General features: G+C 37.3%; 1 protein-coding gene and 1 long non-coding RNA gene across 2 annotated transcripts in view; one reads left to right on the top strand and one right to left on the bottom strand.

Annotated features, from left to right (window-relative positions):
• The first annotated feature begins 607 nt into the window (after window positions 1-607).
• Window positions 608-22,572, top strand: part of LOC110681207 (G protein-coupled receptor kinase 1-like) — a 47,784-nt gene continuing 25,819 nt past the window's right edge. Inside the window, exons 1-2 of the mRNA XM_021856986.1 lie at window positions 608-806; window positions 19,741-19,896. Coding sequence (XP_021712678.1) covers window positions 621-806; window positions 19,741-19,896 — 342 coding nt within the window. The 5' untranslated portion in view covers window positions 608-620. The remainder of the gene's footprint in view (window positions 807-19,740; window positions 19,897-22,572) is intronic.
• On the bottom strand, window positions 9,334-10,196 carry LOC110681208. Its single transcript, XR_002503123.1, has 2 exons — window positions 9,567-10,196; window positions 9,334-9,510 (listed from the first exon to the last, which is right to left on the bottom strand). It is a non-coding gene; the product is annotated as an uncharacterized LOC110681208 (long non-coding RNA).

The following is a 22,572-nucleotide window of genomic DNA, read 5'->3' as shown; positions in this document are numbered from 1 at the left end:
TGCATTTATTAATAAATGCCTCTGTACACTAATGGGAAATCCTTAATCTTTAGACATAATGTTCAAACTAAACTACACCACTCATGCCAAATTTGATTTAGGAAGATGTTTCAAGTCCATTTGCCTGCTATAAGAACAATATTCAAGAAGAAACACGTTACCCCCTTTGTGTGGACTTCAGTTCAGTTATGATTTATCGAATGAAATATTTTTGCTTAAATTTCCGGATATTCTATAAAAAAACTGAGATAACCACGAAGAATGAGTGAATACGACTTCCAAAATTGACAAATAAAGTACAACGTACAAAAGCATCTAAGTAAATCAGATGAACGGAAAAGTTCCCGAATCAATCAAGAAAACTTTTCTATCGATGCCGATTCAGTGATCCTGCATAACGTATGTTAACGAGCGCTCCATCCCATCAAAGTAGACTTCTTTGATCAGTCTGATTCGTTCACCCCATCCGTTCCTAGAAGGCTACGGCTTCCTTCGAATAGAAACTCGAAAAAAAATGAATCACCATGCGCCCCCATCATCCCATTTTCCGCACACAAGAATCACTTACAAGGCTAATTTACCCGTGTTTTTTTTTCCTGCTCTCTGCATTTCAGCTGACGATGAACGACTTCAGCGTGCACCGGATCATCGGTCGAGGCGGTTTCGGCGAGGTGTACGGCTGCCGGAAGGCCGACACCGGCAAGATGTACGCCATGAAGTGTCTAGACAAGAAGCGAATCAAAATGAAGCAGGGCGAAACGTTGGCGCTGAACGAGAGGACGATGCTTTCGCTAGTCAGCACCGGGGTGAGTACCGAGATGAACCGAAATCCGGACAGGGCCTATGTATAGACACCTTAGTGAAATTCATCTATTTTAATTTTAAAAGTCTTTCGAAACCATGAAAAAAAAAATTTCTACGATCAATTTTTATTACAGGTCAGACTCGATTATCCGGAGTATCGATTTTTTTTTTCACTCCGGATAATCGAATCCTACGGATAATCGAATCACTAAGAAAAAAAATTAAATCTTTGACAAAAAAAAACTTAAATATTATCTTTTTTCGTTATTTTATTTATATGATGCGCTGGCACAGCCAGAATTTTTTTTCTAGGAACAGTAGAGGTCTTTACAAGAAAAATAAAATTTCGACCAGCATACACAAAAAACACTTTTTCAAATCCCCCCTTTTCTTAAATACGTTCTAAACTGCAAAACCATTCATAATGTATATTGCAATACCAAATTATCTCAGATTTATGCAAAAAAATTGAAAAACAAGAACATCAAAACAAATTCCGGATAATCGAGTCTAAAATTCCGGATAATCGAATCCCGGATAATCGAGTCCCCGGATAATCGAGTCTCCGGATAATCGAGTCCGACCTGTACCAATTTTGTAAGGTAAAATAACATCAAGTTAGTCTTGAAACACGTTATTGAAAACAAATGTCAGTTTTACTCGAACGCTTTTTTTTTTTTGTTTCATTAACTGAGATTTATTTTTGCCAACTGATCATTTTTTTATTCGTACATCGTCTGGAAAAAGCATTCTATGCCCTGGGAAGTCGAGATAATTTTCTTTACGAAAAAATCCTCGACCGGTGGGATTTGAACCCTCTATACTCATCTTGGTCTTGCTGAACAAATGCGCATTTACAACTACGGCTATTTGGGCCCCTTTGGATGCTTGTTTTAAAAATATGAATATCCAACAAAAACAAACTATTTCCATGGCCTATGATAATTCATAATCCAATTTTAATTGCGTCCGGATATTGCGGCACCACGGTACCGAATCAAAGCCTAAGGTGGTTCAGTTCGGCGGAAAAATTGTTCCCAGTAGTGGGAAGGCAGTGGAGGAGATTTTCAATTTCGGTCAGAATGGTGGGGTTCCATGGCGAAGCAAAAAGCTCGATAAGCCCAGATTAGTGAGTGCATTACCATCCCGACCCCAAGAAGGAGTGTGACCCTAATTCAGGAGTGCTTTTACGCTCTCTCGCATTCGGTTGCATCAGCAGCCAGCCACTCGCTGCACTGCACTGGAACTAACGAGCTGTAATGGCCTCAAAGCGACCCCGAGCGGTTGTCCCCCAAGCAAAGAGCAAAGTGCATTTCTTTCGTTTTCGCCTCATTTCACGCTGCTGCTGCTGCTGACCATTTCCTGCTCAAAACGCAAATAAAAATTGCTTCTCAGACTGACAATTTTTAATGCAAATGAAACTTCGCGCAATCATTAGGAGACCATTTAATATGACATTTCCTATCATTTTGTTTTCTATATACCAAAGACTACGTTTTGAAAAGGTATATCAAATAATAGGATTTTTAAGATATGAATTTCACAGGCACCGTAATTAAATTCAAAGGTACCGTTTTTGAATTATAACCCTTTTGGCTTTTCAAAACGTGGTCTAGAAATTTGCAAAATTTCAATTATGAATGTCATATTGGATAGCCACAAATACATGTGCGAAATTTCACTCAATTCGGAAAAGCTAGCGTCTAGGCGATTTGCGTTTTATCCTGGAAATGCTCAGCTGCTTTGGCAAATCCATTCTACAGACCCGAGTTGGCCATTAGGGGACCCAACTCGTCCAGCTTCCTCTTTATCCAAGCAAGCGTAGCGACGCGTCGCCAACGTGGTGGAAGAAATCTTGTCAAGCTGTCATTTCCTTTCGTTCGCACAAGGGGAGGAGCAAAGCAAGTCATTCGATGTAACGATTTGCCCTCCCAGTCTCAGTCCCGATCCCAGATCCCAAGGTGGAATGGCGACTTTTGGTCTGCACAAGTGGCGGAAAAGTTCTCCCACAGTTCGCAAACCTAATGAGCTGCTAAATTTGAAGAGTTTTAGTTTCGGTACGAGGAGGTCGTTAGAGTAGAATTGTGTTCTTGAGCTGGAAGCAGAATAAGGCACTTAAAAGCGAAATTTATTTGCTAGTTTTTTTTCAATTCCTTTATCAGCATAACTTTAAAGATAACTTGCATTTCTTATATCTAGGTATTTTTTGTTAGTCAACACATTTTCAAAATTTTATTTTGAATCCTCTGCAGAACTTCCTTCCTGATATTACAACAACTAGTCCATATGGATACAGCATACATATGGCCGGACTGAAATTTTTTTTTGAAGATCAAGACATAGTTTTGATTTTCTGTTAATAAGTTAATAACATATTTGTTACATTGCCCTTAATGTGATTTTTGAAAGATACTTTTTTATCTAGCTTAAGCCCTAGATACTAAATTTCATCTGAATAATTTATTGGAACCAATTTCATCGTGACAACATGTCTACTTGAAGGTTCCAAATGAAGAGCTTTTATTTTTTGTGGGAATATTATTAGTTGTGTTTTGGAAGCATTAGGAGAAATCTTCCATGTTTGCAAGTATGAAGAAAACATATCCAAACTTTTTTGTAATCTTCTACAGACGACACGCAAGCTTCGTCGTAAATTAAATTAAAAAAAATCAACATACATTGTTAGAATAATTCAAAGTTATCTGTCAAATCGTACACTTCCGGTTAATTATCAGAACTCCAGGTCCGAAAGACTTTCTGTAAGATCTGGTGTTCCTCAAGGCAGCATTTTGGCACCAATATTATACAATATTTTTACTAAATGTGGCAGAGACATGATCAGAATCAAAATTAGCGTGAGTAACCAGTTGACTACAAATGTGACTATAATCGGTTAAGACCTAATCAATCATAGAAGGGTTTCTAAAAGAGGAAAACCAAGTAGGGCTATCAGGGTATTAAATTGAGAAATATCCTGAAGAGCACTACACAAATAAAATTCTGCCGTTGAAATTACTTATTCTATGAGCGATGTTTTGCATTTATGACCCCTATGACAAAAAAATTTGACTTATTCCGAGTCAATTTCCGCAAATCAGTTTGAAGCAAATCAACTTGCTGTCCAGTGCATTGGAAATGCAAGTAGGCAACTATGAAAATACATTCATCAAGCTGTGTTTCAACAGAAACACCCAAGGTTTCAAAAACTTTGGTGTCAAATGACGAAAAAAGTTGATTTTATACGCCTATGAATGATGATAGCAACTCCTCCACATGCTCTATCCAGTCTATTATTACGATAAACAAAAAAGTTTGGATCCAGGTTTCAAATAAATTTCAGTAATAACTCAACTATTCAACTTGGTACCTACTAATCGTTCCCGTGATGTACCTTTCAGCATTTAAAGTTTCAACAAAAAAGGGATGGAATGTACCTAAAAGCTCCTAGAATTTAGGTTTATAAAAAATGAGTAGGGAATTACGTTTATACCTAGTTTTAAAATATAATGTGTGCATACGATGGTTTTCTTAAAGTCGAGTCAGTACACGACACTGAAGACGGCCTTACAGTTGAAGTCGAAATACGCGTAAGGGAATTCGTTTTTTTTTTGCATCTACTTATAGGTATTCTACTAAACAGCTCGATGATTTATTATCATCATTAGCTTTTAGAAAATTTAACAACTCGGCCATTACCATTAAAAAACAAGCATTCTAATTAAAAATATTTCAAAAATTATTTGAATCCATCAGAGAAACGAAATCTAATAACAATTTAAGGCCAAGTAGCCCGTCATTCATTTTGGCAACAATGATGACTTTTCAGCTGCATTTCAAAGTGATAAAACTCAGTCTTTATAGTTTATATTGACTTGAAAAAGTATCACTGTACGCGCTAACATGCATAAAGTATGCTGATACTTTTTCAGCTGTGTCAGTGCAAAACCAACTGATTTTCTTTGATTCTAATTCGTGAGATGTGTTAGCAACAATCATCAACGACGCGTACAAATTTCAATGACGGCCTACTTCGCCTTAATTAATGAATTTGAACTGACTCAGACATAGTGGTGGTTTTGAACATTGGATCAATCATTTGATTCAATTGTTTAGAAAATGTCAAAATCAGAGGGAGACAGGTTACTAGAAGTAGGTACATTCTCTGTTGATTTTCTGTTGGGATTTTTCGTTGATCAAGAGATAGAAAAGAAATTTCCTGCAGCGGTTTCCTGTATTTTAACGTAGACCATTGTTCTACGAACGGCACTGACTAAACAATTGAAATTCTAAACATCGCAAGTAGCATTTAGATAGCGGCGAAGCCGAAAATTTTTTGATTGAAAGGATTTTGTGTCACAAAAAGGACATATTCTAATATGTATTGCTTATTCAGAATAATTTCCCTGATGGCAGCCTAAATTACATGAGAACTCCAGGTTTTTCCAGGTTGAAAAAAAAAAATCCCTGATAATTCCAGGTTTTTCCAGGTAGTAGACAGCCTGTCTAAAAATATTTTTTAAACTTTTTTTGGAACTCCTTGTGACATTACAATAGGTAATACTGCTCGTATTACTGTATGCATTTTTTCACAGAAATTCCATCAGGAAATCCCCCAAAGATTCTTTTGAAGAGAGCTTAGCTTAGCTTAGACTGACTACACATATCAATGGTTGCTATTCCGTGATTGACCGAAGTCAATGAAAATGCACAAAGAATCAACTATAAGTTCAGCTGGGATTGGCCATAATCTTCTTCAGTGTGCATAATTCAGTGCCTCTATTTATACATGGTCAATGACGGCGCCGGCCACGTCCTTGCAGTCAGGTGGGATTGAGGGAAGGAATGTTAGTGTGTAATCTTTGCTATTTGGAGACCGTGTTTGCCTCTGCATCTCCACAAAGGTTACTGGGAGGGATGTTTGTTAATGGGAAGGATCGTTGGGTCACATGATTCACTTTGATAAGCGATTAGACCATGATAAATAATTATTTGTGAGATATAAACATGCTTATATGTAAATATAATATTTTCATTTGATATGAACAATAGGGTAAATGATGGCTTCGGCACCCTGAGGGTATTTTCGGCAGCACTCACTTATCGTCCTTGTTAAAATTTATCAACGGAACAAGAGTTACCTTCAATGTACTCAATATATTCCCTGAACTATAATCTTCCATGTAAACCTCATCTTTCACAAAAATATTATATAATATGGGTTTTATCATAGAATGAAATAAATGCTTACGAAATTATTGTCATTTGTGAGCTGCCGAATAAAACAACACAAGAACAGCTTAAGAAAAACTCACCACTTTGAAATGTCCAATTCTCCGCTCCAATACCAATTTGTCACAAAAGCTACGCACCGATCACTCATGCACTATTAAACTTTTGATTTGACTATAAAGCACTCGAAAATACTGAATTTTTATGCTTCAAATCACAAATTAAATTTAATGCACTTTGCTTTCCTCGGCAATCACTTTTCATTATGGGAATAGGTTGCCAGAGAACCATATTCAATTGCGGTGTGTTTTTTATTCACAATTTAAATTCATTTAAAAATCGAATACAACTAATTAATTCATTAAAATTAGGCAACAAAACATGCATGGGTAATAATTGAGCCTTTCAATACTTTCCTTATCAGAAGATTGTAGCGCATATACTTCAATATACTGAGAAACATATAAAATATACGTCTTTCGATAGGTTAACTATTTTGGCAACACTCCTGTTGTTCTACAGGCAATCAGAGGATGATGTATTTGTGCCAAATCATGAGTGAATTGATTTGCAAAGGGCCAATTCTGATTTTCTCATACACTGAGAATAATATGAACGTAAAAAAATGTATAAAAAGCCTGTAGAATTTTCAATTTTGCGTTACCTTTTAGCGTTATTTTTGCGTATAGACACTAGGGTGCGGCTTATTTTTCAAAAGCTCCTCAAAACCAAAAATTCGTGCGCCCTTATGAATTCAAATCATATAAGAAGAGAAACCTCAAAGTTTGAGCCAAAAAAAACATTAAGATTTAGGGGTGGCGCAAGCCGAGTGGTTAGAGTCCGCGGCTACAAAGCAAAGCCAGGCTGAAGGTGTCTGGGTTCGATTTTCGGTCGGTCCAGGATCTTTTCGTAATGGAAATTTCCTTGACTTCCCTGTCCCAGTGAGGACGTTAATGCCAAGAAGAAGAAGAAGAAGAAGAAGAAGAAGAAGAAGAAGAAGAAGAAGGGTGGCGCAAGCGTCTTGAAGGCGAATTTTCAAGTTATAAAAAATGGCCCTCAGTGAAGTCACCATAATCCGGTTATCACTAACCAATTCTAAAACCTTCAGCATCACTATTTTCAAAACCAAACTTATGAAAACCCTGTAAAACATCAAATCTGACTTAAATCGATACAATTTTGTTAGAAGTAATTTTCTCGAAATTTTTCTTCATTTTACCGAAACATTTATATTTGTTTGACCTTCATAAACACTCAACCGATTTCAAATATTTGTATGTACATGTTTTTGAAGCAAAAAATAGTTGTTTCATTACTGTTCATACAATACATTTTTAAAAAATGGTTTTGGTTTAGTTTTGTTACAAATACTACCCAAAACTTGATTTTTTAAAGAAAAAAATCGAATCTCTTTGAATTATTTAAGTTTTTTCGCTAAAAATTAAATTTTTCCTATAAAACTTGTGTTTATAAAGCCTTTTTTTTTAATTATGAGTTGAATAGTGCATATATTTTTTAACATGAGCAAAAATATTAATGTTTCAAAATTATTTAGAAATTGTTGACAAGTTTTTTTCAAAGGTTTAACAAATAAGGAAACCCAGTTTCAGCTTTAAAAATATTGTTTAACTGACAAAAACTTAAAAAAAACTGACGTTTTTCGTTAAAAACTCATGTTTTTTGCAGTTCCTGTTGAATAACTTGGTCAAAACATTTTTTAGTGAATTGTGGTGTATGAAAAGTTTGAAAACAATTAAGTAAGTTTCTAAAACATGCAAAAAGGTTTGGAATCGGTTGAGCGTTCATGAAGTCACGGTCAAACAAAGATATCCTTTAAGTAAAATGAGGAAACATTAGGAGTAAACTACATTTTATTGAAACTAGTTTTGATTTTACACAAATCTGACATTCTACGAAGCTTTCATAAATCCAATTTTCAAGACAGTGGTGCTAAAAGTTTCAAAATTGTTCAGAAATCACCGAAGCTATGGTGACTTCACTGAAGGCCACCCTTTATAACTTGAAAACCCACCTTCAAGACGCTTGCGCCCCTCTAAATCTTAATATTTTTGGCTCAAACCCTGAGGTTTCTCCTGACTTGAATTCATGAAAAAAAAAATTGTGTTTGAGCCGCAACGTTCGAGCCTACTCCTACGCAATAAGAACAAATCAAGAGAATCGTGTTCGACCATTCCCCCCTCCGGAACGGTCTTTGTAAGAAAAAAAATAAATTTTGTGTTTGAGCCTACTCCCCCTCCCCCTAGAGCGTTACGCAATTTGTGGACGGCGCCTTAGTCTGCACAAATTTAGTGGCGTTGTGTATTCAATTCGACTCTCTGCTATTTTATTTATAACTGCAATTTTGTTCTCAGTGTAGTCCGTATTTTTCTGCATTGGCCCTTTCAACGAGTCGAACATAATGAGTGACGTTTAATTTCAGGATTTGTCAACAAATACAAAATGTTACGAATACATTAACTAGTTTTTGCGCAGTTTTGGATTGCCGAAGTGAACATTTTTATTGCCGACAATAGTAATTGCATTGCCGATAAAAGAACAAGTGCCTCGTGACTTTGGTGAGGAAAAATAGAAGATTAAGAGAATAAAATAGTGTTTTGTGTATAATAATTAATGAATGAAGAGTGCTCAAGTGTAGTTCAGGTGTCTCCTGCTAATTGTTATGCTCTATTGTTGCGTAAAATTGCCCTCTTAAAAGCTCAGCTGCTTAGGCTGCCGACATTACGTAAGTTACCCTATCTATGCAGAGAACAATTATGCCGACACTTGAGGTGACGACCTTTCAAAGTTTGTTGAATAAAGTGAACCTTTTGGAAGTCTACACTTGAAGTGAGAAACCATTCGAACACGCAGCGAAAACATTTTTAATATCAACAAAAATCTGTATCATTTCAACCATTTTTCTGTATTATTTGCCGGCTTATAATATCCTTTCATTGTTTTAATAACTATAAGCAGTTCAGTTTAAAAATATTAATTGTTAAATTTGATAGCTGGGTCCAATGCGGTTCAACAAAATAAAATTTTGATTCAATATTTTTTTTCTTTCGAAATAACAATATTTTTGCTTTAAAATAAAACATAACATTTTCAAAATAAATCACACTTGGTTTTTAATTTGAAAATGTTTTTATAAGAAATAAATAAAGATTTTATTGATCCCAGATCTGCTCCCCCTCCACCCCGCTAAATTTTATTTTGCTCTTATTTTGAAATTAAGAAAAACGATCATAACTTCTAACACCGTATATTTTTAAATTCAGTGGGTGATACATTTTGTCGGATCTTGAGAGAAACGGTGTTTGGCTGTATTTTCGTATGATGGCTTGTGCCTCCGACGAGTTTTTCAGCAAATAGGTGGCCGTGCATGAATCCCACGTGACCCTTGGTTCAGAAGGTATTTTGCACCGAAGCAGAGCTGCTGCCACTTGCTGGAATTTTTTGGACTTTTGGTAGCCCCTAAAAATAGTTTTATGTCAACAAAAATAAATAAAGATTGAAAATGGCATAAGTACCTGCGCTGTTCTCCAAATATCCAATGGATGAATGAATTTGGTCCACTCCGCAAGCGACGGGGGTAGAATCAGCAGCTCGATTTCTTGCCGCTGAATCACTTTTAGCGTTTCAATCATGTAAGAATTAACTGCAATCACGAAAAAAGGCTGATGAGAATTGAAATTCTATAAAAGAATGGTTAAAACTTACCAAGAAGGGCTTCAATAATAGCTTCAGTAATTCTAAAACTGTTGAGCAATTCTATCAGCTCGACTTCCTTCACGGATATTTTTTTCCACATCGAGTTCTTCGATGAACTCTTCCGCGTCAGCCATTTTTTCTTACACTCCGTTTACAGCGCGAAATAAAATGGCGGGCCACACACTGCCTTACACACTGAGTTAAATTTTCGTTTCAAATAACAATAATAGTAACTGAAACAAATAACTCTATGATTTGAAATAAAGATTTTATTTTGTTGTTTCAACAAAAATCAAATTGAAAATGCTGCCAACAAATCCAACAATATTTTTATTTGTTTTGATAAAAGTCATTGCTGTTTCAGCACAATTTGTTGATTTACAACAAACTGAAAAAGCTTATTGAAAACAACAAGAATAATTATTGTTTTGAATCGTTGTTAGTTCTCTGCGTGAAGTTTTTTTTTTAATTACAAAAATAAAGGTAAAAAGAAGAAGGTGTTTTGAATAAAAAATTTCATATATTTTTGAAAAATCATATTTACGTCTCACCGTTGTAACGATTAAAGGTGCAGTCATACGATTAGAAACAGTAGCATGAAACGAGCTCACCAATTGATCCGTCATCCTTGAGCAGCAACAATCCTCTTTCGGCTTCACTCGTTTGCTCGGGTATATAAAAGCACTCAGAGAAAATAGGCGCGCAACCCGTGAGGGAAAGCAACTGACGACTGCTCGGGCTTTCTTGACGCACTGCCCAGGAGCAAGCGTCAACGTCGGAAGATCAAAAAGCACTAATCGAAAGTGGCACTTTTTCACTTTACTCGATCGACGCGCGACATGTTTGATCCTGCCCTCATCGCCGACCCCCGCAGGAGCAAGCGTCAAGGTCGGAAGATCAAACACAACTAAGTGATCGCGGTTTTTTTTTTCACTCTCACTCGACCGACGCGCGACATGTTTGATCCTGCCCTCCCCCCCAAAGATTCTTTTGAAGAGAGACGATTTACACCGTATTCAGCCAAAGGCTGTACATACTGAACATAACTAGCATTAGACAACGGACACATGGAACGACCAGTGGACCAGTGAAGAATTTTTCGTTTGACAAAAAGTTTTCTCCGTCTGGGGCGAGAATCAAACCCACACTCCGTAGCACAATACGCCTAACCGACTGACACCACTAACTGCACGGCTACGAAGGCCACAATAAGGCATTTACCAAGAAAATTCAAAGTTATCATAATTTTTTTCCGGTGATTCTTCCATTAATTTCTTTGTAAGATTCTAGTTTAGAACATTCTCAAACATACAACCAGAAACTTCTCCAGAAATGCCTCTAGGGATTTCTTGAGCTTTATTACAAAATTATCCTTCAGGATTTCGTTAAGCTTTCAACTAGAATTTTTCCTAATGTACCTTCAGGAGTTAATCCTGGTCAGTTTATTTTTGTTTGAGTGGCTTGAACGGCAAAGTTTAATTCTCCGTTTTTTGTTGGTGCTCTAGAGCGCCAATAATTTTCAACGAACTTGAGATAACCCAAATTAGACGAATACTTTGCTCTAGTTACTAGAACATGATTCCATAGTTATTAGCTCATATCAATATCTATCTAACTGTTTCAATGGTAAAACTATTAATAAACAAAAAAAAAAACAACTTAATTCGTAAAATTTGGCCTATTTGCAACAATTTTTATTCAAGCACTTTTTATAAAAAACGCTTTTTTCGTAATAGAAATAGTCGAAGAATAGTCGATCATAAAGAAAGAGTCGTAAATAAATTCAACAAAGCATCATCCCAGGAATCCATCAAAGATGTTATCAAGAATTAAACAAAAATTTCACTAAGTATACCTAAAAGATCTCGTCATTTAATCATTCATCAATGATCTTGCCATGGATTCATAAAAGATCTCACAAGAAATTCGTTGGGGATTGCTGGAAGAATATGCTGTAAATCTGAAAAAAAAATCAGGCATTTCATAAGAACTTTGTCATAGATCGAGGACTAGTCAAGCTAGTGATCCAAACAATGCTTCACCAAAAATCAGTATAACTCCAGGGATCCGCAAAACATTTGATTCTGTCGAAGATTTTAGAAATCTCTCAAACTTCTAAAAAAAAAAAAAATACCAAGCATTCATCAACGGCTAGAGATCTGCGAAGAACTCCGAAAAAAAATAGTGAAGTGTCTTTTTTACATTTCATTGAAAATCTTATAGGTATTGCACTAGTAATTTCAGTGATTTCCCAAAGATGTTTTGAGTAAGTGTTTACCATGAATATGAATGAAAATTTATGAAGCATATCACCAAGAAGTTTGACAATAATCTCAAGGTACAGTCACCCCACAGTTATGGATAGCACACAGATATGGATCAAAGTTGGATTAAAACGGGAATATCTCATTAGATAGAGTTGCAATTACACAGAACACATTTCACCAACGTGAACAATAAACCTGTACAGCATCGCAATCAATAGGGTAAACAGGTATAATACGCCCCACTTAAGGAAAAACCGCTCTATCGCAGTAGCAAATGCATTATTTCTATCGTTTTTTATGTCAAGGTGTTGTGTTGTAAGTTGGTCACGCTCTGCATGTAACTTTCTCTTGCCAGGTAGCTTCTAACAAGAGTACAAGATGTTTTTTGTAAACGCTCTTAATGTTGACGTTTCAAAACAAACCGGGTAATATGCCCCTCCCACAGAAAAACGATCCACAGCATTGTACAAATGGTCCAATAGAAATTCCACCACTTGCTAAGCTTAAAAGGGTCCATTAGCACTCGTCTTCCGGTAAAAGTTTTTGTAAAAAGTAGAATAGTAAAGGAAGGGCTTCATTTACAACGAGGCTTGCTTATCGGTTTAGAAATTTTACGCCAAAAAGCTGATTTTAGATATTTTTGAAATATCTATTGGTTTTTCATACTTCTCAAAGATCTAATATGTACTATATCATTTTTTGTGGATATTTAAGATATGTAATCAAATTTACGTGTTAAATAAGACTCGATCCGTTTAAAATGAAGTGTGGCGTATTGCCCGTTTGGGGCGCATTATCCCGATTTACCCTAATAATAAGCTTAAGCATATTTTTTTCCGTCTGTGGGAAATAAAATTTTAACCGTATTCCCAGAAGTGTTGATTCATAACTGTGGGGCATTGGAAACCATGCCACAGTTATGAATCAAAGATAAGACGATTCCGAAATAAACGCCAAAACGTATGCTTTCGCTAACACACCATTCGTTTACCGCACAGATAAATTGCTGTTATAGTGTTCTGATCCATAATATTAGTCGATTTGATCCATAATAAGGATCCTCCTCTGCTACTGATCCACATCTGTGGGATGGACAACGTTTGAAATTTCTATAGAAAATGGCCCTTTTACGTAAATCAAATTTTCAGGTGTATTCTCGAAAACAACTATATTCTCCACTGCCTGGAAGGTGATTTTATTTTCTACAACGTCACGATGTTTTTTAATCATGTATTGTACTGCAAAAATGACCATTAGTTGAGCCACAACTGTGGGGTAACTGTAGTTTTAATCTGCTCAAAATATTGCCGTAATAAATCTACAAGACATCTCACTCTGACAGGAATCGTCTGAAAAAAAAACAAAAATTGATAACTCTCTAGCAACTTTTTACATTAGCCATAATGCAAAATGCGAGTTGTCAAGCAGGCCTTCTGAAAAAAAAAAAACAAGTTCCGCTCATAATGCTTATAAAACAATAAACCTGTACTGACGTGAATCGCAAGTCAGTCCCGTCTGTAAAAAGTAGGCATTGAGAAACTGGGCTGTGAAGTTTCCAAACTCGTTTTCCATACGAATATTCTAAAAATTCCAGAGGATTGCAACATGTTCCAATCTTAATGAAACTCTCACAACTTGCTTTTTACTATGATATCTTTCCGAGAAAAATAAAAACATGATCGAAACACGGTTCATTTTTGTGTTACACGGTGCGGAAATCTGTAGTGGGACTGACATGCTCAAGTAACCATTAGCACTAATAATAAGCCCTTAACCAGCATCATAGATGCGTACATACATTATAATAGCACCTCAAATGCTTACACACCTTATAACAGCACTTACGCTGCCTAAAAACCCTATTACAGCATCATTAATGCTTCTAAGCCTGATGCATACAGGCATTAAATAAGCACTATATTGGCTCTATATTCGCATACAGGGCCTGCTTAAATGCCATCCAGTATTTTGACAGATATACCACGTGCTTTGTGTTTACATGTAGTGGTGAGAGGGAGTCAAACATAAGTCTTCTCACTACTACAATTGCAGGTTTTATGACGGGGAAAAGTAGTGGTTTAAATTGGTCACTTTTCTTTCCAATACTATTCATCTTATGTGGGCGAAGGAGCAAAGGAGCAGAACTTCAACAATTCAACAATACAGGTGTCGCAGGTTCGAGACGCAAAATTAGGAATTTCTTCGTCATAAAACAAGGATCAATATGTGGCAATTTCAAGTCCTCAAAAGGATGAAAACAACCAAAATGAATAAGTCTGATACGGAGAAGTACTATCTCAATCATTTTATTACATTTTGCATACTATTCAAGGTTTCCGTTTTCATTCATTTATTTATTTACCTCGTGTACCAGCTGCTTGGCCGCATACGCAAAATCTCTCTGGCTGCGTACGCGAAAGCACAAAATATTCGCCCGAAAAACCTGGCGAAAACAACTGACGTTTCTCACGTGGTCTTATATCAGCACTAGTGATGCCGAGAAGCACGGTTATATCTTCGCATTATAATGGCACGCTATTTCGCTTTTTCTGGCATTATAATAGCATTATATGCGTATATAAAACTGACAAGCATCAAATGATTACCCTATATGCGCATATAATGCTGTTACCGTGCCGCATTATCGTGCTTACTGGTTACTTGGGTGCGGTTACTTTTCATTATGGGACAATTTGACTTGCTGTTTTTTCCTAATTTTTCCGAACAAATAATATAATCTCATAAGTGCAGCTGAAAGAGCATTGGAAGATTTGTTGAAAACTGAGCTCAACTCAATTTTGACGAAAATGCAGATGGGACTGACTTGCGATTAACGGCAGTGTATGTCTTGTTTATAAAACATATTTTTCCCGGTATATTTTATAATTTCCCGTATTTTTTCCCGGTCAATTGGAATTCCCGTGTTTTTCCGCTTTTCCCGGATTTCCCGGATGGATGGTCATCCTGTTTCTAAGATATATCTTTAAGGATTCCATTCAACTAAAAATTATTATTACAGTGAAACCTCCATGAGTCGATATTGAAGGGACCATCGACTCATGGAAATATCGAGTCATGGAACAGCAATTCTTTAGAAAGCTGCTTCTAGGGACCATCATAGTAACCATGAAATTATGTTTTTAGTATGGTTCCATGAGTCGATATCGAGTCATGGAACATCGACTCATGGAGGTATCACTGTATTAAAGAACTAGTGGTCCCGGCAAACTTCGTCTTGCCATCAAGAAGGCTGCTGAACAACGCAAGGGATCGTCCCATACAAAATGACAGTTCCGTTCATGCTCGTTTTTCCGACCAGGCTTGATAATTCTCCTCAACATCATCAGAGTTCGGTGACATACTCTAGAGCAGCGTGCTGCCAGTGCCTCTTGGCGAGGGAGCCAAAAAATGCTAAGCAGCGAGGCAACGAAAAATGAGCGAGGAAGATGCAGCACAAAAAAAGCCGAGTTGAATTCCATCAAAAAAGGGTGCTCTCACAACTCCCCGAGGACTGTCTGTTCGGGTGGCAGACTCGAGAGTTCGTTTGAAGTGTGAGTGATGGTGAGCATCGCAACGAGAGAGAGAGAGAGTGTCTGAAAAAATCCTCGCATTTTTCTGCACTCTCACTCGAATCGCATGAGGATCTGTGTTGAAAATTTTGAGTTTATTTTTTTCTCCTCAGAAAAACGGCAAAATCGCCTCCTCTTTGCATCGCAGAGGAGTTTCTATCAAGCCTGTTTCCGACTTTCCCGGTGAATATCCTGGGATTTTTATACACGCAAACACGTTGGAGCCCTTGATGAATAGAATAGAAAAATAATCATTCAAATCCGTTAACCCGTTAGAAAGCCATTTCGTGACATACAAACACCATTCCATTTTTATTTATATACTAGCGGTCCCGGCAAACTTCGTCTTGCCATCAAGTAGGCTGTTGAATACGCTATAGATCGTCCCATACAAAATGACAGTTTCGTCCACTCTCGTTTTTCCGACTTTTCCGGTGAATATTCTGGGATTTTTATACACACAAACACGTCGGAACCTCTGACGAACAAAACGGAGAAATAATCGTTTAAATCCGTTAACCCGTTCGTAAGCCATTTCGTGACATACAAACACCATTCCATTTTTATTTATATAGATATTTTTATATATACAGTGAAACCTCCATGAGTCGATATTGAAGGGACCATCGACTCATGGAAATATCGAGTCATGGAACAGCAATTCTTTGGAAAGCTGCTTCTGGGGACCATCATAGTAACCATGAAATTATGTTTTTAGTATGGTTCCATGAGTCGATATCGAGTCATGGAACATCGACTCATGGAGGTATCACTGTAAGATAGATTTGTGTGTGTGTGTGTGTGTGTGTGTATACAATCCACCTCCCACTGACCGGCAGTGCTTTTATGGAAGAAAATTGTATGCATGTATTTATTGATACCCTTCGATATCTTTATATCTGCAGACAATTTTAGCCCGGGAGATGAAAGGTGATAGCTCTACTGAAATTCCAACGACCCATTTCAAGAATGGCAGTAAATACACACACATTCTGAGGTCATTTTCATTTACAGTAAGCCCCGCATAAAAACACCCAGATATCAAATGGATATATGAAATGTTTTTACACTTCCCGAATCGAAAATTAAATTTTCGATCCTGGCACGTATTTAGTTGCAAGTGGTAATTGGTAAGTAAATAATAATAAAGAACGATTTTACCTGGATGTAAGGCTGTTTTTTTCCGTCGCCACACCGAGCTCACCGCAAAATACTATACACTTTTTCACTGCACTACGCGCATAACATGATCGCTTCACCCGCTCCAGCAGGAGCAAGCGTCACGGTCAAAGGATCACACACTACTAAATTAGATCGCGGATCACGCCACTTTTCTCCCCCCACCACTGCACTGCGCGCGTAACAAGTTTTATCCTGTCTGACCGCTTCACCCGCCCCCGCAGGAGCAAGCGTCACGGTCAAAGGATCACACACTACTAAATTAGATCGCGGATCACGCCACTTTTCTCCCCCCACCACTGCACTGCGCGCGTAACAAGTTTTATCCTGTCTGACCGCTTCACCCGCCCCCGCAGGAGAAAGCGTCACGGTCAAAGGATCGTATCACTGTAAGATAGATTTACCCTTGAATAAAAAACCAGGCACCTAATATTGAATAAAAATTTCTCAGAAAACTCCAGGTTCAGGTAATTACTCGAGGTTTTATTCAAGTGTTCTTTCACAGGATTCCCAAGGAATTCGTCCAAGTTTTTTGTTTGGGAAAATCTTCTACCCTGCTTTAAAATTTACGCTTGAGACTTGTCAAAGAATTCAATCGGTAATATCTCCAAAAGTTTCAGAAATTACCCAAGAATTTTTTCAAGGGGAATTATAAAATTCTCTCTAAAATTTCGATCGAAAATTCTTAAATATTTCGAAATTTGTGTATTGATACCTTGAGATTACGTTCAAATTGTCATGTTCAGCCGTAAATTAAGAAGTCCTAAAAAAATGTTCAGAAACTTTTTCAGGAACTTCTCTAAGAAATTATCAATGACAATTTTCATGAATTATTTTAGTTTTTTTTCTATAGGAAGTACTGATGAAACTTCTAGTGCAGTACATGATAAATTTTTGTCAAAGAGAACTTGGATCTTCTGAAAGAATTCTCAAAACATCTCGGGCGGAAATTTCGGATAAGTTTAGGTGGGAATATAATTGGTGGGATTACAGAAATAATTGCTCTAAAACATGTGAAAATTATGTATATAATTTACTTGAGCAATCTTTCGAAGATACTGTAAGAGTAATCCCTGGAAAAAAAATCCTGAAGAAACTTTACGAGAAATTGAGTGAAGAATTAAGGAACTCTTCTCTCGATAGATTTCAAGGATTTCTGGAGGAATTCATAGAGTAACTCTTGGAAGAATCCATTGATAAGTTTATGAAGGATTACATATGAAAATGACTGGAAGAATAATCGAAAACATCGCCATAGATTCCAGGAGAAATTGTTGTACGTTTTTCTCAAAGAATTCCTACATTTCTTTAACTCTAGAGAATGTTTTTTTAGTGTATTTATCGGAAAAGATTCCCGCAGGAATATTTGAAAAATATCTCAGAATAACTTAAAACATCGTTAAGAAAATTACTGAAAGAATCTCTGAACACAATTTTCTTCTTCTAGGCATCAAGTCCCACTGGGACAGAAGCTGCTGATCAGCTTAGTGTTCTATGAGCACTTCCACAGTTATTGACTGAGAACTTTCTATGCCGAAGTTGCTATGTTTCACATTCGTATATCATACTTCGGGCAGAATGCCTAGGAAAATCAAAAAAATCAATTATTCTGAAGGAAATATAGGGAGAATAGCTGAAAGTATCACCGTTGAAGTACTAATTACCAGGAACAAATAATGTGGGAATTGATGTAAGCAATTATTATGAACTATTTACTAGAGGAATTTGAGGACAAATTTCTAAGAAAAATGAAATAAAATAGACTCGCAGGAATGTAGGGCCTAAAGAATTTTCATAAAAATTATCTGCAAAAAAAGGAAAAAATAGATTATAGAAACAATTAAGCTTTTAAAAGAGCGTCCTATTAAAAATAGTGACTTTTCAGATATTTGTTCCAGAACAGTTGCCAAGTCTCTATATAACAGTGGTTCTCAACTTTTATGCAGCTGTTCTTGAAGTTCTACAAACATCTCGCGGACCCTTAAAATGGATGATCTCGAAATGAAAATTTATAGAAGCCTTCCAAAGATCTCATCTCATGAATAAGCAGATGCCTTTGGCAAGCACACCCAAAAATCACGACTGTAATATATTAAAAATAGCATTGAAACTAAGAAATTCGCATAAATTCTTAAGTGGTACATTTTTGACTGGTGTATGAAAGTTGGCTTCTTCCCTTCCGTTACTTAAGTCAGCAATTTGAGACTAACCCCTTACTCTCACACAAGATTGATAAGCTGAGGAATAGGAAGGTTTGAGTAAGTGATCACCTGCAAAAATTATCTAGAGTCCACTAAATTTACTAAGAATCTAGCCAAAAGTTTACTGAACATCTTTCTCAAAGTTCAATAATAAACTTCTGAGAAAGATCTTGCCAAAATCTACAGAAAATCAGGTAGTTGAGATGCAATATAAGTTCTTGTTGGCTTGTGAAAAATATTCACAATAGTACAATAAAGATCTGTTCGACATCCAATCATTTCATTGTGTACATCAAAATTGAATTGAATTGTAGTCTACTTTTTAATATTTGAAATATAACAAATTTGAACCCCGCTACTAAATTGCTCTATGCAAATCAACTGATGTAGAGTTTCCTTGCGATTATTTATCAATCATGAAAAATTACACATTTACAATGGCTTCACGGACGTCCTGAGAAGTTGTCACGGCCCCCTAAGAGTCCGCGGACAACTGGTTGAGATATCCTGCTACCAGCTCTGGAAAATGTAATTTAATTCCGCAGCTTAAACAAATATCGATCACGTGTTCAGTTTCCAATAGCTCTATTTGCTCCCAATCCCTTGAACTCTTTATCCCCAGTGGCCCACATTGTGCCCATATCTCTTGGGTACCGTTACTGTGTCAATTAATTACTTTTTTCTCTCCGCACCTGACGGACCTCATCCATGCTGCAGATAGTAATAATAAAGCTAACCGGAGTAATATCTTCATTCCCCCCTCTCTTTTTCTTCTAGGTCGACTGCCCGTTCATCGTGTGCATGACGTATGCATTTCACACCCCCGACAAGCTGTGCTTCATCCTGGATCTGATGAACGGAGGCGATCTGCACTACCACCTCTCCCAGCATGGCGTATTTAATGAGTCCGATATGAAGTTTTATGCAGCGGAAGTAAGTTGACTTTACTCATCATCAACTAAACTGTGTCTCTCTCAGCAGCAGCAGCAGCAGCGGTGGGCGCTATTGTCCTTAATGACATTATTTCATACCAAGTTGGGTTCGGTTCTGCAGTGGCGCGGCAGTCATTTTCCCGCCCTATCTTGCATTATCGTCGGTCGGTTGCAACCATGTGCTTGCCAAGGGTGGGTGGGTTTGCCTGCGCTATCGTACCACTAAGTAGGATGAAGTTGACAGAGTGAGTGACTGACATTTGCAGTTGAGCATCCAAGCAAGCAAGTGGGAGACATTTAACATTAGCTGCTGGGGCTCGCAGTTGGAAGTTGCTCCACTAGTTTTTCGCCTACTTTGATCCGACGACGGTGGGTTCCGTTTTGCTCCTGTCAAAGGAGCAAAAACTTGGTCGCTGGTGCTGGTTTATGATTACTCGTTAGCTACCCACCAAAATGACTGCCACACTGTAGTAGACAATGCAAATAATGGTGTGTAGGCAGACGCTTCTAGTGTCTTGTTGAAATTTCCTATGAAAGTTTGTCGTTATGGTTTATTAAACCTAGTGGAGAATGTCATAGTTGCAGTTTTTTTGTTATATTATCCAAATAAGTTCAAATATTCTCAAATCATTTTCCTCAAAATCAGTACTTCAATGATCTCCATCAGTTTATGTTACCGATTTTTTTTTATGAAATAATATTGAACATTTCGTAAATTTATGCTTAAATATTAAAATCCAAAAATAACACTTTGGGGCGAAATTGATCATAAAAGATTTCAGAATAAAACATTTCCCTACCCATTGAATATGTCAAAATTTTAACATTCATACTATTTGATCATTTTATTGCAAAAATAAACTTTTTAAATCAGCATTACACGTCTAAAAGTAGACAATTTGAAAAGAGCTCATTTTTCGAGAAAAAAAACCGAGGTTAAGAACGAAAAACTATACTTGTTATTCTGTTTGATTTCAAAAATGAGTTCAGCAGTTCACACTTCAGCTTATACGGCATTGCAAATACACAAAGTTTGTATAAAGGCTTAGTGGATTGCTTAGTACTCACTTATCCTACAGTAAATATTTCTATGCAAAACTGACTTTATTAATAATAAAATACAGTCAACTCTCCCTCACAAGATATTGCGTATCTCGAAATCGAGTTGGAGAACCATAGTAAAAGATGCTTTTCATGGCTACCTCGAAGGTACCTTAAATCGCAATTGTACTGCAGTAGCGTAGCTAGGGGGTGCGGTGGGTGCGGTCCGCACCGGGCCCCGAGCTCTTGGGGGCCCCAAAATCGCAGGGCGGATTTCTCATAACATTAAAATTTCGACATAGCTTTGTGCTATGCATCTTCCCGCACAGTTAATTACATTTCATTTAAAACACACACTCAGTAAGCACTCATCGATGCCTGTTTCCAAAACGAAACACTGCACATGTTAAGAACGGTCAGTGCTGCGTGTGCGGTACGAGTATTCTGACCCACATGTTTTGCTGACTCGTATTACGGGCGTAGTTGCCCCGCAGTGCAGGGTACAAGCAAAGCGTCAAATAACCAAATAATGGTATCGATGGGTTCATACCCAAAAGTGAATTATCATCAACATTATGTCCCAGGCGTCTTCGCTCTCTTTCCTACATATACAATTATAGAAGATGTTTGTAAATTATCGAAACTTGGTAAGCTATAAAAACCTTTGCACTTCAGAAATACAGACAGTCTTGTTCCAACCAGAGACCCACTTTTATTCGAAGTGATTTTCGACTGTTTTCAGTCGAGAACACCACTGACCGAAGAAAAATCCTTAGGGCGATTCTAGGCCAATGATGGCTCTAGAAACCGCCAGGAACTCTGAGTTTGGATCGTGCGCGAAAGTACACCGTATCTACGAAACATCATGCATCGTAAGTTTCGGCATGTAATAGCTTGTAGGAAACTGACAATCTGTAAGATACCAAAAATTTAATGAGCGTGGCAAATGTAAGTTTCGGAGGAGTTTAGGTTCAGCGTTATACAGGGGCCCCTTGATTATCCCTTTTTTTTATATTTCAGAGTAGGTCGAGGGGCCCGGGGGACCGTGGCTTTGGGCCCACACAGCTTGGGGGCCTTCACAAATATTGGTTGAAGCGATTATACTTTATAACCGCTTCGGTTTTAGCACTCCCACCACTAGAACTCGACCGATTAATTAAGAGAACTACTGATAACTAACTATCGAATTATAACCCGCCGTAAGCCAAGCTTCCGATCACTTACCCAATAAGGAGTAAACTGCCTCTCTTTCCACTATGCTGATCAAACTCAGCTCCATCTGTTAGGGTGGTCTGTTACAACACCCCCCTCCAGCGATCACTAGGAATGGCACATTCTGCAGTTTCGCGGTTTCATTTTTTTTTTGCCACTCCTAGTCTGATAAATTTTTCTTTACTGAGGTGGCCCACTTGGGCCGAAGTACGGCTTCAGTGAGCTAACATGAAACCGTCCTCTTTCCTTTCCATGGTGTGGATGGGTTAAGATATATACGTCGTCCTGGCAAATCTTTTCAACTTTATATGGTCCCTCGTAGATCATGAAAAACTTTTTAATCTCTCCTTCCGATTCAGAAGACATCGGATTGGCTCGAAGAAGTACCAGTTCACCAACGCGAAACACCTTTGTTCGGGGTGGC

The sequence above is a fragment of the Aedes aegypti genome, unplaced genomic scaffold (genome assembly GCF_002204515.2).
Source record: "Aedes aegypti strain LVP_AGWG unplaced genomic scaffold, AaegL5.0 Primary Assembly AGWG_AaegL5_hic_scaff_56_PBJ_arrow, whole genome shotgun sequence".
Lineage (NCBI taxonomy): Eukaryota > Metazoa > Arthropoda > Insecta > Diptera > Culicidae > Aedes > Aedes aegypti.
Note: the sequence above shows the minus strand (reverse complement) of the source record. Positions and strands in the feature narration are given on the sequence as shown.